Source organism: Mustela nivalis, assembly GCF_964662115.1.
Source record: "Mustela nivalis genome assembly, chromosome: 4".
In the NCBI taxonomy this organism is placed as follows: Eukaryota; Metazoa; Chordata; class Mammalia; order Carnivora; family Mustelidae; genus Mustela; species Mustela nivalis.
Genome location: NC_139023.1, coordinates 146,882,336 through 146,897,833, shown reverse-complemented (window position 1 = coordinate 146,897,833; position 15,498 = coordinate 146,882,336). Strand labels below are relative to the sequence as shown.

At 34.4% G+C, this 15,498-nt stretch overlaps 1 protein-coding gene across 1 annotated transcript in view; it reads left to right on the top strand.

Moving 5' to 3' along the window:
* USP38 (ubiquitin specific peptidase 38) overlaps nucleotides 1-15,498 on the top strand; it is a 33,591-nt gene that overhangs the window by 2,797 nt on the left and 15,296 nt on the right. Inside the window, exons 2-6 of the mRNA XM_082728206.1 lie at nucleotides 115-250; nucleotides 6,693-6,822; nucleotides 8,422-8,523; nucleotides 12,174-12,332; nucleotides 15,006-15,199. Of these exons, the coding sequence (XP_082584332.1) occupies nucleotides 115-250; nucleotides 6,693-6,822; nucleotides 8,422-8,523; nucleotides 12,174-12,332; nucleotides 15,006-15,199 (721 nt within the window). The remainder of the gene's footprint in view (nucleotides 1-114; nucleotides 251-6,692; nucleotides 6,823-8,421; nucleotides 8,524-12,173; nucleotides 12,333-15,005; nucleotides 15,200-15,498) is intronic.

The window sequence follows — 15,498 nt, the reverse complement described above, 5'->3', positions numbered from 1 at the left end:
CACCTTTGCTGCGAATACATTTTTTTTTTTTTTGTAAATTGTTGTTTCTCTCTAAATACTTCACTTAAACCTTCTTGCCATATCCCTTTTTCTTTTTTTTAATTAAAAAAATAGATACATCGTTTGAACCTTCTGTAGCATTGGCAAGCCTTGTGCAGCATATTCCTCTTCAGATGATTACAGTTCTCATCAGGAGCCTAACTACGGATCCAAATGTAAAAGATGCAAGTATGACCCAAGCTCTTTGCAGGTACTTCTTCATGACACTGTAGGTGGTGTTGTAGATTTGGGAGGAGGAAATACTTTATTGTATTTTGTGGGTAATGAAAAACTTAGATGTTTAAACTGAAATCGTAGAATGAAATACATATTCTCCAAATTAATTGGAATGAATTATTTACCTTACTATCTAGGTTTGACAGGTCTCCCTAATTCAAAGTCCATTTTCAGTTCAGCTTTTTTAATTCCAAAAATATACACATGAGTAGACTTACTGTACAGTAAGGAATTGGTTGGATTATCAGTATATTTTACTAATTTACTTACTCATTGTGGTTTCCTGCAACCTGTTTTCCCTGGGTTTTTTTTTTTTTTTTTTTAAGCTAAGTACATACTTCTACTTTCTCTTTCAATCAGAATCTCTGGATAATACACTCTACCTTAGTCTGTTTAAAAATGTGTTTTTTCTTCCTTATTCTTAAATAGATGATTGGGTAAAATGCAGAATTCTAATTTGATAGTCATTTTCTCAGCATTTTGAAAATAATACTGCATTATCTTCTGGCATTTATTATTGCTGATATGGAGTCTGCTGTCAATCCAGTTGTCATTCCTTTGTGAGTAGTTAGGCTTTTCTGGTAATGTTTATGTCTCTTGATGTTTTTCAGTTTATTCTTATATTTCTAGGTGTAAACTTAATATATTTATCCTCAGCATTTTCATGCTTTTATTAATTCATTTGTTCATTTATTCAAACCGTATTTATAGACACTTAACTTACCATGAGTGCTAGGCAGTGTTTCAAAACCTCTTTGAACAAATGGATAAAAAAAATCTGTCTTCGTGGATTTATTTTCTAGATGAAGAAGAAGACAGTAAATTAGTAACATATCTCTTTGATTGCAAGATGTATTCTAATTTCAGAGATGTTAAAATGTGGAAATATAAAGCCACTTGGTATTCTAGTCTAATTGGCATGACTTTTCCTGCCTTAATGGTACATAAACTAATTATACATCCTAAAATTAATTTTGTTTTAGATTTTTTAAAATATGATAATTAAAATTATAATTTAGTATTTGAATAGTGATAATTGTTTTTGGAAAAAAAGTAGATAGGAAGGACATAAAGTATGAGAGATTGGTTTGCAATTTTAAATTAGGTGGGTTAGGAAGGCCTCAATGAGAACATGAAGATGAAGTAAAGACACAAAAGAGGGAGCAAAGCCTGTGGAGATCGAAGGGGAAGAACGTCAATATTGTCTTAAAACTCAACTGATTTTTTTCTTCAGAGTACCCATTTATAGGGCTTATTCTAGCTATTGAGTTTCTTTATTTCAGTGACTCTATTTTTCTTTAAAACCTCAACCTCTGCTCTTTTTTAAAAAAAATTTATTTATTTGACACAGAGACGCAGCGAGAGAGGGAACACAGGGGGAGTGGGAGAGGGAGAAGCAGGCTTCTGGCTGAGCAGGTAGCCCAAAGTGGGTCTCCATCCAAGGACTCCCAGATCATGACATAAGCTGAAGGGAGATGCTTAACAACTGAGCCTCCCAGGTGCCCCTTAGTGATTATTTTTCTTTTTTTTTCTTTTTTTTTTAAGATTTTATTTATTTTTCAGAGACAGAGGGAGAGAGCGCGAGCGAGCACAGGCAGACAGAGAGGCAGGCAGAGGCAGAAGGGGAGAAGCAGGCTCCCTGCCGAGCAAGGAGCCCGATGTGGGACTCGATCCCAGGAGATCGAGTCCAGATCATGACCTGAGCCGAAGGCAGCTGCTTAACCAACTGAGCCACCCAGGTGTCCCAGTGATTATTTTTCTAATCGAGCTTTTCTCCTCTACCTATTTTTGTTTCACATCTGCCTGAGTTTTTTTGTAATTTTTTTCTACAGTGTACACATTTGTGCGTGTGTATGTGGCACATCTAAATAAAATATAAGGATTTGGAACAAAATGGTTTCTGTGTACCTGTTACAAAATTGTAGTCATGACATAGAAACTTAAGTATTTATGTTGGATATTCAGAAAGCTACATGTATACAAATCTCACTATCTGTAACACAAACTTGGGGACATGAATTTTTTTTCCACTTTTTCCCCCTTTTTGTCTAGTGTTTGAAAAGACCCTTCTCTTCCAACTTTCCTTCTTTTTTCCTTGCGCTCTTAAATTTAACTAAATCAATTTAGCTGTACCTATTACTCTCAGTTTCTTGTTGCTCATTCTCTCAAACTTCCATAGACCTATATAAATATTATTCCTGCTGTATGGCCTTTATCTCTACTACATTTAATTTATGGTGATCTCCTTGCCATATTTAGTGGTCTGTATTGTTCTTTTCATCATCTTGATATCTTTGTATTCATAGTCCTTAAAATTATAGAAATCCTGTGACACCATGCTGTTAGGATTTTCTTCATATTGTTCTTATTTTTCCTTTTTCCCTTTATTTTTATCACTTTATCAATTCTCTTCTATATGTCTTCTATATGTCCAAGTCTTTATGTAAAGTTCTCATTGTTTACTTTTAATTTTAAGAAACACTCTTACCAAGGCGGCTGGTGGCTTAGTCATTTGAGCCTCTGACTCTTGATTTTGCTAAGGTTTTGATCTGAGGTTTGTGTGTTCAAGCCCCATATTAGGCTCCATGCTAGTCATGGAGCCTATTAAAAAAAAAAGAAAGAAAGAAAGAAAGAAAGAAAGAAAAAGAAAAGAAAGAGTTCTATCTCATCCATCTCTCCATAATGAAATTCTGTATGTCCTATTTAGCAGTAACACTCCATTATAAGTATGACCTCAACAGCACTAAAATTTCTTTCTCTTTGAGATGAAGATATCATAAATTATGTGGTCCTTAAATAAAATAGGAAGAGTCAGAGAATTACATATTTCATAGCTGAAAGTGAAATTAAAAATCCATTGGTCTTTCACCTTCATTGCCTAGGTAATAATATCTAACATTTTTCATTACATGCCGTAAGTTATTGCAACAGAGGCTTCTAATTGGTCTTTTTGCCAACAGTGACTTACACTTCTCTCTCTTCTCTAAGTCATCCTGATCTATTCAGTTCTCCCTTCTGATTAACAAACTGCAGTGACTTCCAAACAGTACTAAATCAAGTGCAAATTCCATTTCTTGGCAGTTGGCACTTTTCATCTTAATTTTTCAACCTTTTCAAAATAGCCATGGTATCTAACTTCTGAACTTTTCTTGTTTTTAAAAATATATTTGGTAGTTAATTTTTGCCTGTTTGTTTCTGTGGGAAGCTATGATCCACTTTTTAAAAGTATTGCATTTTTAATTTATCCTGTATGATCCTGTTTAACCCATAGTCTATCTGAAGTAGTTATTCTTATAGTAAGATGTAACTCAACAGGATAGCAGTGTTTATTTTTATCATTCTACTACCTTCTCCTTCCTCATAGTCTGTATTTCCCCACACGTAGCACTTACTATGCTTGAACTGTTATTTTCTGTAATCCAAAGAAATGCAAATACCATACCAGAAACAGATAAGTAACATTAAAGTATGAGATTAGCCAGATGTAAGTGAAATAATAAGGAATGGGGTACATAAGTACCTTCTAAAAGAGAATGCTGATCCTCAACTCCAGTTTTCTTGTTGCCATAGGAAATTTGAATTCAGTATGGCTGATCTGATTTTTCAAAAGCCTGTAATCCAGTTTTTTATGTGAAATTTCCCAACTTTTAAAACAGTGGAACAAGGTAAACAAGGTAACTGAGGCTGGCTCTAGCCATGAAGGTGCCATCTAAAAGTGAAAATTGGTTTTATTCTCAACAAATTAAGAATAAATCTATTTTTTGTCTTTTGTAATATTGCCAGTTTTAATGTTAAGATTTTCCTTAAAATTCATGTAGAAACCAATATATGTTGGACAAAATTAGTGTAGTTAATCATAAAAATAATTCATCCTACAATACCAGTGCCTGAAAGGATTTGGGCATATGCAAGTCCAATCAAATTGAAGCAGAACTGGAATATAATTAATGTGTAGCTCAAAGCATTGCATTTATACACCAGCGGAGCTTAGTTCAAACACCAGTACTGCTGTTTATTAATTATATAACTGTTGACAAAATTCCTAATTTTTCTTACCAATTTGAAAGCAGAAATTGTAATTATTTTGTTTTCAGCACTTAACAGAGTAACTGTTATGGAATAAGCACAATATTTGTTGAGTGAATGGCTTCTTACTCATTTACTTTTGACTGGAAGTTTCTTTAGTATGCTGGAGGACATTGTGGACATATGGGATAAGGTAAAGAGTAAAGGCTTTTGAGATGAGAAGCTAGAAATGGGAAGAAGAGGAAAAAGCTGATTGGGTGATTAGGTATAATGCAGAACCATGGCCAAATGGAATTTTCTACTCTACTCTTAGACCTGAGCTAAAGGGAGTTCTGGCCCAGCGCCCCCTGTTCTGGAGAGCCCAGTTTCTTTCTACTCTGATGGTACCATTCCCCACAGAGGACAGAGTCCACAAAGCCAAGGAGATGTGCTCACATATACTTCTCTGAATCACATTTTTGTATGTGTGTATATTTGTACTAAAAAAATATGAACTGTGTCCAGCATGATTTTTTTAAACAAGAACAGTTTTTAGAAGTTATTGGCACTTTTTTTCTTCTTTAATTGGACAATATCTCAGATCTCTCCATGTTAGATCCCCACAGATAGATTCATATAGATCCATCTCATTCTTTAAAATTAGGGGCGCCTGAGTGGCTCAATGGGTTAAGTCTCTGCCTTCAGCTCAGGTCAGGGTCTCAGGGTCCTGGGATCAAGCCCCCCATCAGGCTCTCTTCTCAGTGGGGAGCCTGCTTCCTTCCCTCTCCGCCTACCTCTCTGCCTACTTGTGATCTCTCTCTGTGTGTCAAATAAATAAATAAATGAAATCTTTAAAAAAAAAAATACTAAGTTTAAAAAAAAAGGAATAAAATTCTACATAATGTTCCATAGTATATTTAGCCATTTCCCTCATTGATGGACGTTTAGATTATTTGCATTTTTCCATATCCTAAATACAGTGCAACAGTGAACTTACTCTTTATACATCAATACAAGTGTCTCTCTACTCCCTATATGTAGAGTGGCTACAAATTTCTATGAAAATCAACTTAACAACAGTTAGAATATGTAGAACAGCTAACTGTCAGAGACTCTTTTAACGATTTGTAATTATCATTGTTTAAAGAAGATGGCCAGAAAAACAAGAAAGGAAATAAAATATGGATTTAAAATAGGAAACATAAGGAACATATAGATAACTAACAAGCATTTGGACTTTGGGCTACTCTTAACATCTGATGGAACATTTTAATCTCAAGAGCAAAAACTTTAAAAAAGAAGATAACACTCCAGTGTTAATATTGATGGTTATAACATTAGCTGTTATGAAAATAACCATATCAATTTTGAAGTCAGTTTTTTTAAGATATTAGTTGCTCTTTTTGGTCATGTGCTTTTGTACTTGGTATTTATGTTTGACATTTTATTTAGTTGTTTATTTATTGCCATATTTGTTGATATTTGGTAGAAGAGAGGCATTCACAATGAGTATTTCCAGTGTCATATATTAACTCATGTAGTCTTCAAATCAGCCCTGTAAAATAAACATGTTTATCTATAATCCATAGATAAGGAAATTGAGACATAGATATTAGGGCCCCTCCAACTAATAAATAATGGTAAGTTAAGATTTTGAAACCAGATCACTCTGATTTTAAAACCCTTTTTTTTTTCCTACTACTATTTTCTTATTATGTAATCCCCAAAACTGGATTATTGGATCAAAACAGTTGTACTGCTCTTTAATGTGATCGATATTTAACATTAAGGACAGTCTCCATCACACCCCATATTATTTTGTCTTTATTTCCATTTAACTGGGTTGATATTCAAGAAGAACACTGATTAATTCAGTATGAGGCCATTTAGTGTATTTACAGATTCAGTGCCCTTTTATCTATGTAAAGCTTCCTTCTTTGTCTTGGTATAGTAGGATAATGAAAGGGATAAAAAGACCTATTTCTCAATTCAAAATAGTCATTTTTAACAGTGCATTTCATTTTTAGACTGCAATCACCAGAAAGGAAAAATTTTGTTTCCGTATATCTTAGTCAATAGCTACATTTGAGCTCTTCTTCTTAGGGTGAATTTGCCTAATAAATTCTAACTAGCACTGTGTAGAGTCAACTTAAAACTGCATTTATGTGAAATGACACTTTATCAGAATTTCTTTTTATTGAAATATGTAAGAAACTTTTTTACAAGTTCGAAAACTCCTTCTGTACAAGCACCTTTATACTTATTTCTGCATCTAGAACAGTGCTTTTCACAAGCCAGCTCAGTAAATATTGAGTCACAAGGGAGAGATTGTCTACTGTAACTTTATTATTCCCAACTAAAAGATGTTGAAAACATTTTCAAGACTGATAGTTTTCTTTTTCAATTTTCAGAATGATTGACTGGCTATCCTGGCCATTGGCTCAGCATGTGGATACATGGGTGATTGCACTCCTAAAAGGACTGGCAGCTGTCCAGAAGTTTACTATTTTGATAGATGTTACTTTACTGAAAATAGAACTGGTAAGTGGGAGTATATAAATCTCTTTGAATGAATGGTCTCAATCTTTTAATCTTTGGGTAGTCCCCTATAAGGCATCTAATGTTGAATATGTTCTTGGTTTTGGTTGGTTTTAAATCATAATTTTGAAATAGAAATTAAGAATGGTATTTTAGTATAGATAATTAAAAGAATTTTGCTGTTTTCAAGTATCTAATATGAAAACATTCCTCCCATTATCTCTTAAATCTGGCTAATCAAGCTTTTACCACCCTTATCCTACCAAAACCATCTTTGACACCAGTGCTTGCCAGTATTGCTAAACTCAGGAGTTGTTTCTTAGGCCTCCTCTCATTTGACCTATCAGCAGCGTTTGACACAGTTGATCGCTCCCTCTTGAAACACTTGCCTCACTTTGTCCTAGTTCTCTTGGCTTTTGTCCTAGTTTATTACTGGCACCTCAGTCTCCCATAATGGATCTTTCTAACTTTAGAGTGCTTTAGAGTTTAATTTTTCAGCCATTTTCTACTCAGTCCATTCTCACAGCATATGGGTCCCATCACTTTAAAATAATGTTTCTAAGTTAATGACTGCCAGGTATATATTTCTTGTTCATTATAGTCCCATGAACTCCAGAGTCATGTATCCAAGTGTCTATACTTGAATATCAAATCCAGCTTATCCACGATCTAATTTCTGATTTTTCCCTCCCAGACCTGGTCTTCCCTATCTTAAATAGTGACTCCATCCTTCTACTTGCTCAGGACAAAACCTGAAAGCTATCCTTCTTGCTTTTCATTCTCTCTCAGCCCTTAACCTACAAATCCTATTGACTCCACCTTTAAAATGTCCAGAATCCTACCACTTTTAACCAGCTATATCACTACCACCTTGGTCCAAAGCTCCCATCATCCCTTGCTGTACAGATTGCAGTAGTCTCCCTGCTCCTCCCCTTTGGCCCCGACAGGTGTCATACAAGACCTACATGATCTAGTCCATTGCTCCTTCTCTCCTCAAGTCTTCCCCTATTATTGCCTCAGTCTCTGTACTTTGCTTACACTACCCTTTTTGCTCTATCTCTAGTACCAGGCTGAAGACATCAGGGCCTTTGCAGTACTTGGCCTTTGCTTTGCTTATTATGATCTTCTCTCAGGTGTCTGCAGGCTTACTTTCATTTCCTTCAGCTTTTTTATATATACAGATATCACCTTTTAAATGACACATTTTTTGAATAATAAAATAGCAGGTCCCTTTGCTACTCAGCAGTCCCTATCTTCATACCCTATTTTCAGTATTTATCTCCATGTTACTTTTTATTGTCTACCTGCCCTAGAGACAGTAAGCCCTATCAAATTGGGGATTTTTTTTAATCCACTGTAAGTAAAGCTTGACAGATTTGTATTTGATCAAGGGGTTTTAAGAGTTTTTTAGACCACTATATTCTCTTGATCTCTGTTATGTTGTTATTTCCTAACTTTCTCTCCCAAAGTGACATGTTATGATGGAACTTTCCAGGAAGGGAGATAGTCACATAAATATTTTTGGTCCAAGGAAAAGAGCCACTGATTGGGTTAATGATTTCCCTACAAACTCCTAAGGTGGATGTCTTCTCTTTTTTGAAGGTTTTTAATCGACTTTGGTTTCCTCTTGTGAGACCTGGTGCTCTTGCAGTTCTTTCTCACATGCTGCTCAGTTTTCAGCATTCTCCAGAGGCGTTCCATCTGGTAAGTTAGGACACAAGCTTTCTGCACTGAAGAACTTTGTGTTAAAATTTTAGTTTAATATGGAGTCACATATGTATATAGTGAAAAAGATTATAAGTTAGTCCTGAATCTATTTTCTTGTAGCTTTATGATTTCTTAGAAAATTGAGGTTGTGGGTTTTCCCTCCAAAAAGTATATTTTCAAAATGTTTTGAGTCTCACGAAAACTGCTGCACTTGGAACCACTACCAGCAGTTAAATATTATTGCTCTACATGAGAGATGTTACATGTCAGCATCACTGATGGTTGTCTCTTGCACATAGGAACAATGTAGAAGAAAAATGCTTTAGAATTTCAGAAATGTGAAAAGATTAGATGTTGTTTTATAGCCCCAGAATTGAGATGTCATTCTCTCCCAACCCATAACCTGTAAATCCAGTTAACTCCACCTTTAAAATATATCCAGAACCCTACCACTTTTAATATGCTATATCACTGGTTTTGATTTGATTTGATTTCAGTTCTTTGATTATCAGTCATTACAGGTGGAAATGACAAAATGTTATTTTGAGACTCTGTCCATTTATCTGTCTAGTGCATCGCAGGAAAGCAGTGCTTTATATGGTTATTTGCTTCTTTTAGGGTCTGGTCCCCAGTTTTACAGGATTAGAATCTTATTACTAGTACACCCACAATATAAATATCTTAGGAATGCTGACCCAATACAAGCAAATTCAAGGGAGACTGCTGAAGAAGTGATGAATTCCAGTTGTTGATTATTAGCTAGAAACAAAACTAGCCCCAAAGAACCATGTACATACTTAGGCTGCTTAGTGCCTCACTGCCACTGAAGGAAAATCTGCAGGCTTTATAGAAAGTAATCCTTATCAACAAGTAATTCTGTCATTCATTGTCACTTCGAAAGGGTTTTTCTGAGAATTTCTACAATTAATTTCATAATTGATGCATCAACCAATAACCCGATATTGGTTTGTTACATAAACAAAACTCAGAACTCAAGCTAAGATAGCATGTGTACTAGCTAAGTCTAACAAGGTAAAGAACATCAATTATTTGTGTCTGTCTTCAGGCATAATCATGTGTAGGCCAGTTGAGAAAAGGTTTATTTTCAGATTCTCTTGAGAAGGAGATTCTTTAATAAAACTTACTCATCCATTCTAATGTTTACTGCTCCTCTCACTGACGACATTTCTTAATCTGATTTGTCACTTATGCCATACTCTAAACCTATTTTTGGGCTCCCAGTTTTTTTAAAAGATGGAAGATATCTCCATATGTTGTATTACTTCTTTTTCTGAAAAACATAGTTGAAATAAAAATGGTTGACTTTGAAATATTTGGCTTATTGAACTATTGATATGAAATTATTTACTTAAGGTTTAGTTAGATCTAAAATTGAAAATTGTCATCTGGCTTAGTAAATTCTAAAAACTAAGATCTAATTATTGCTTATATACTGTATGTAGCCTGACTGGCTACTCAACTAAAATGAACTTGGGCATCTAATGGTCATGTAGTAGTTAAATCAGTATTACTCTAACTCAGTAAAGGATGCAGGCTTAGAAGTTCTTAAATGTGAGCAATAACTGGGAATCACCAACATCATTATTCATAGCATTTTAGAGCAAACTAAGATTGATGTTATAATATATATTATTATAGACCAAATTGCTTTTCATATGCTTTTTATAAGTGGAAAGAAATTTATTTTAAACCAAAGAAAAATATCAAAGTTTCTAATAAGTCATACACATTTTCTCAAATGGTAACTTAAGTTTAGTGAGTATTACAGTAATGTCCACAAATATTTAGATTTACTCACTCAAAAAAAAGCAACTTTCAAGCAGTTAGAATGTAATAGCCTACTTGGACATGTATCTATGTACCTGTGAAGAACTTAGTCTCATTTCTATGTCAGTGATAATTTTGACCATACAGGATATAATAGTAGACAACTATATTACCTGATTGCAAAGACCAAATCTACACTAGGAAGGTTTTTGGAAGATTTAGAGTTGTAAATTAAATAATCATTTTTTTAAAATTATTTCCTCTTCTCTTCCACTTCTCTCTCTCTTTTCACCTGTGAGGAAGCATAATAATTTTGGATTTCTGCTATTTTAGCAAGAGACTATCTGATAGATATAGCTATATGAAGCAAAATTATAATTCAGCTTTGTTTAGAAATGAGATGAGAGCAATACAGTGAGCTCATTAGAAACTGATGGTTTCATGGTGATGGAGGTAAGATCAAAGAAGGATGTGCAAAAGTTAAAAAGCGATTTTGAGACCTCAGGCATAGAATCAGAGCAAAATGAGAGTAGCACTGTTAATTTAAGAATATGATTGTTCCTGGGGTGCCTGGGTGGCTCAGTGGGTTAAAGCCTTTGCCTTCGGCTCAGGTGGTCCTGGGATCGCGCCCTGGATCGGGCTCTCTGCTTAGCAGGGACCCTGCTTCCTCCTCTCTCTCTGCCTGCTTCTATACCTCCTTGTGATCTCTGTCTGTCAAATAAATAAATAAAATCTCTAAAAAAAAAAAAAAAAAAGAAGAATATGATTGTTTGTTCCTTTTAGGAGGAAGGAAAGGGAGTTGATTATGATGCTACTATAATTGTTGTTATTGCCGTTTAGTGATAAGACAATAGAGCCGTAACTTCACCTTTATCACAAGTTAACAACCAAAAAAGTGTTCTACAAATAGAACGTAATATTATTAGAGACCTTTTACATGTGAAGTATAAACATGTATTATTAGATTATGATTAATAATTAATTGGAACAAAGATATCTGCACTCATGGAAAGAGGCATTTCTGCAAAACCGAGTTCATGTTGTTAATAACCTCTTGAATATGTGATGACCCTGTATTGACTTTAATTTTGTAATGAAAGCATACTGTTGTGCTTATTATCAATACTAAGTTTTCTGCATGTTTTTGAACAATGAGCATTTTAGATTTCCATTTTAATTCTAGTTTCTTAAAAGTAATAGAAATTTTTGATTCCATTTATTCTTTAGAACCATCTCCTCTTTTTGGAGGTGGGGAAATGGAGTTGTTAAAAAGAATAACAATGCTAACATAAGACATCTTCTCGGTATCTTCTCCATACTTACCTAAAAGAAGAGCTGAGCTCTAATTTCAGTTAAGTTCGTTACTTTCTTGAAGTAGACTTTAATGTGCAATGTACTGTGTTTAATTCTTTGAAGTGAAAAGTCTGAACTTCACACTAGATGGAGCTCTTAAGCTAATTCTAGGTTTACATTTTTTAAAAAGTTTGTTCCTATTGAACAATCTGGTAAATAAAATAGTCCTAACATTTTTCAGCCTAGCATTTTTAAGAATGGCAGAAGTGACTACGACTTCTATTTTGTACCTTAGTTTGTGTTTTAGGTGGAGTATAAGAATAAGGAGAGAGGTCTTATATGGAATTAAAAATTACATGTGACTTTGAAATTTTGATTTACCTTGATACTCTAGAAATTTTAAATTCATAACTTTTTTAGAAAAAGACTGTGACTGAACATACAGAAAAGTACTTGCTGATCATGTAACATTTGCATTCCATTTGTAGGCTAGAGAATTTGTTGTCCATTTGTATATTAGAATGTTTGTCTTTTTATATTGGAATATGTGTCTTTTTTCTCTTCAGATTGTTCCTCACGTAGTTAGTTTGGTTCACTCCTTCAAAAGTGATGGTCTGCCTTCCAGTACAGCCTTCTTAGTGCAGTTAACAGAACTGATACACTGTATGATGTATCATTATTCTGGATTTCCAGATCTCTACGAACCTATTCTGGAAGCAATAAAGGTATGATGGTAGTTGCACCAGTATTTGTTCAGCTGCAAACCATGATGTGATAGATGAATGTAGTGAAACATTTTATATAACTAGATACTCAATTTACTATTCTATGGTAATGTGCTTTTTATTTGAAAAATGTAATTAGAATGGGGGTTCATTAATATTTAGGGAGTAATCTCTTTCTTACTTGCTATAACTAATCTAAATTAATAACCATATTTCTTCAGTTCTACAATAGCATCAGTTGTAAGGCATATCTTTAAATTTATAACAGCTGTTGGGGAAATTTGTTTAAAATTAAATGCTACATTAAGTGAATCCGTACAATATCTAATATCAGAATTGTTAAAATATTTTTTTAAAGATTTTATTTATTTGTGAGAGAGAGAAAGCATGAGCAGGGGGACAGGCAGAAAGAGAGGGAGAGGCAAACTCCCTGCTGAGCAGGAAGCCCAACATGGGGATTGATCCCAGGACTCCTGGATCATGACCTGAGACAAAGGCAGACACTTAACTAATGGAGTGAGCCACCCAAGCTCCTGTAGTAGTGTTAAAATATTTAAGAAAATCTTAGAATCAAGAAAAGACAGTTTAACAAAATATTTGACTTTGTTTCTTTACTTACTTTTATTCCATTTTTGTTGTGAACTATTCATGTATATCCATATTTTATAGAATCTTTACTTGAGTTCTTTGTGAACTCACCCTGTTTTTCAACTTTGTGTAACTAGTAGACCTAAAAAGCACTGATTCTATTTGTCTTAAAGAATCGGTCACACATAGACATACTTCACTCTTAAATTGACTACATAATCAGGGTATTGCAAAAGAATTGGAAAATGTGCCTCAGGCAGACCTAATGAGAAGTTATTAGAAATCAGTTCTATTAATAATGTTCCTTTTTACGCTGAAATACAAGATAAGCCTCATTATCTTTATTACCTCTTCTATATCTGAAATGAATGCATCTTTTTACTATATAGCTCTAGCTAAATCAAACTGATTTTGGTTGAATGTAAAACAAGACTGTTGAACAAGGTGTTCCACTAGGTATCCCACTAGTGTTACATTTGACATTTCAAAAGTAAATATTTTGGGGCTCCCAGGTGGCTCAGTGGGTTAAGCCTGGGCCTTCGGCTCCGGTCATGATCTCAGGGTCCTGGGATCGAGGCCCGCACCAGGCTCTCTGATCAGCAGGGAGCCTGCTTCCTCTTCCCCCTCTGCCTGTCTCTCTGCCTACTTGTGATCTCTGTCAAATAAATAAATAAAATCTTAAAAAAAAAAAAAAGTAAATGTTTTTATGTACCGTAGCATTTTATCATGGATTTAATAATAATGTTAATCTCTTTCTACAGTGTCGCTCTGTGTCCATAGATGAAACCTCTTGCTGTTAATTGCCATTTTTCAGTGCTTTATGTGTTGAGAATTCTGATAACTGAAATAGGCTCAGAAGAAGCAAGGTTCTCACTCTCAATCCAAGGGCAACACTGTTCTATTAGCTGTCAACAACAAGAGAATTAAAGAGATTAAAATTCTGGGCGCCTGGGTGGCTCAGTGGGTTAAGCCGCTGCCTTCGGCTCAGGTCATGATCTCAGGGTCCTGGGATCGAGTCCCGCATCAGGCTCCCTGCTCAGCAGGGAGCCTGCTTCCTCCTCTCTCTCTGCCTGCCTCTCTGCCTACTTGTGATCTCTCTCTGTCAAATAAATAAATAAAATCTTTAAAAAAAAAAAAAGAGATTAAAATTCCTTCAGAAAATGTTTTCTGAAGTCTAAGAACCAGATGATAATATCAGTCCAAAAATAGGCTTAATGATGTTACCAACTTCCATTATTCTGCATTGCTCCATTCATACTTGAAATTACTTAGATTTAAAATTGTATCGTGGGGCACCTGGCTGGCTCAGTCTGTTAAGCATTTGTTTTCTGCTCAGGTCATGATCCCAAAGTCCTGAGATGGAGCCCCGCATTGGAGTCCCTGCTCATTGCTTCTCCCTCTGCCGTTCCCCCTGTTCATGCCTTCTCTTTCTCTCAAATAAAAAAAAAAAAATCTTTTGAATAAATAAATAAATAATTATCTCAATTATCATAGAGCAAATAAAAGAATCTATATCTTATAATAATTATATTGTTAAACATGAGATTGAGTTTAATTTTTTGAAGTCAGAAGTCATTGTGCTTAGGTGCTTTCATTTTTCATATCCTGATTACTTTGAGCTTTTATTTCTAAGGGTTAATATTGAGTAAATAGTAGTAGTGAATGAAGAGATATTTTTTACTTTCACTAGAAAATTTGAAAGCAAATTGTCTAGGCTATTCAGTTGTATGCTAATTTAAGTCCTCATTCTGATGTCTTTGAGTAGCACTGCAGTATATTCTCTGGTCTCAGAGTTCTATTCTGAAACATTTTGCTGGCACATTGGAACATAAATAGTTCCAATGTGACTTGAATCCCTGGTTCTTGAATATTTCTTCACTTGATAAACTCTACTGTTAGGACGTAGTTATTTATTTTAAGAGACAATTATTTTTGCCAAGTATTTTGTCAAGTATTAGGGGTGATTTCAAAACTAGTGGAGGAAAAGAAAAGTTAAATGTCAGTGGAAGAATCTTCTTTATGATGTTAATTTAATAACAAAAATAGTTTCTATTTTTAAGCATTTCTCTTCTTGATGTTCTACAGGATTTTCCTAAGCCCAGTGAAGAGAAGATCAAATTGATTCTCAGTCAAAGTGCCTGGACTTCTCAATCCAATTCTTTGGCCTCTTGCTTGTCTAGACTTTCTGGAAAATCTGAAACTGGGAAAACTGGTCTTATTAATCTAGGAAATACATGTTATATGAACAGTGTTATACAAGCATTGTTTATGGCTACAGAGTAAGTTTAAATTTGAACCTTTTTTGTTAACTGTAGAAATTGATGCATACTGATGAAATGTAAGATGATGGGATTGTCTTGACATTATTTCTTATAAATGGCAGAAATATTAATATTTGTATATAATTGCCTTATTTAGAAATGTAATTGCTGTCAGTGCTCAGGAGCTATTAAAATGTTAACTTATATTAATTCTGCTCTATATTTATATTGTGTATTGCATTGAGACTCTTTTGATTATTCTGGCTGGATATTTCTTAGTATAACAGAAGCATTAAGTGGGCTTATTCCAAAGAGTT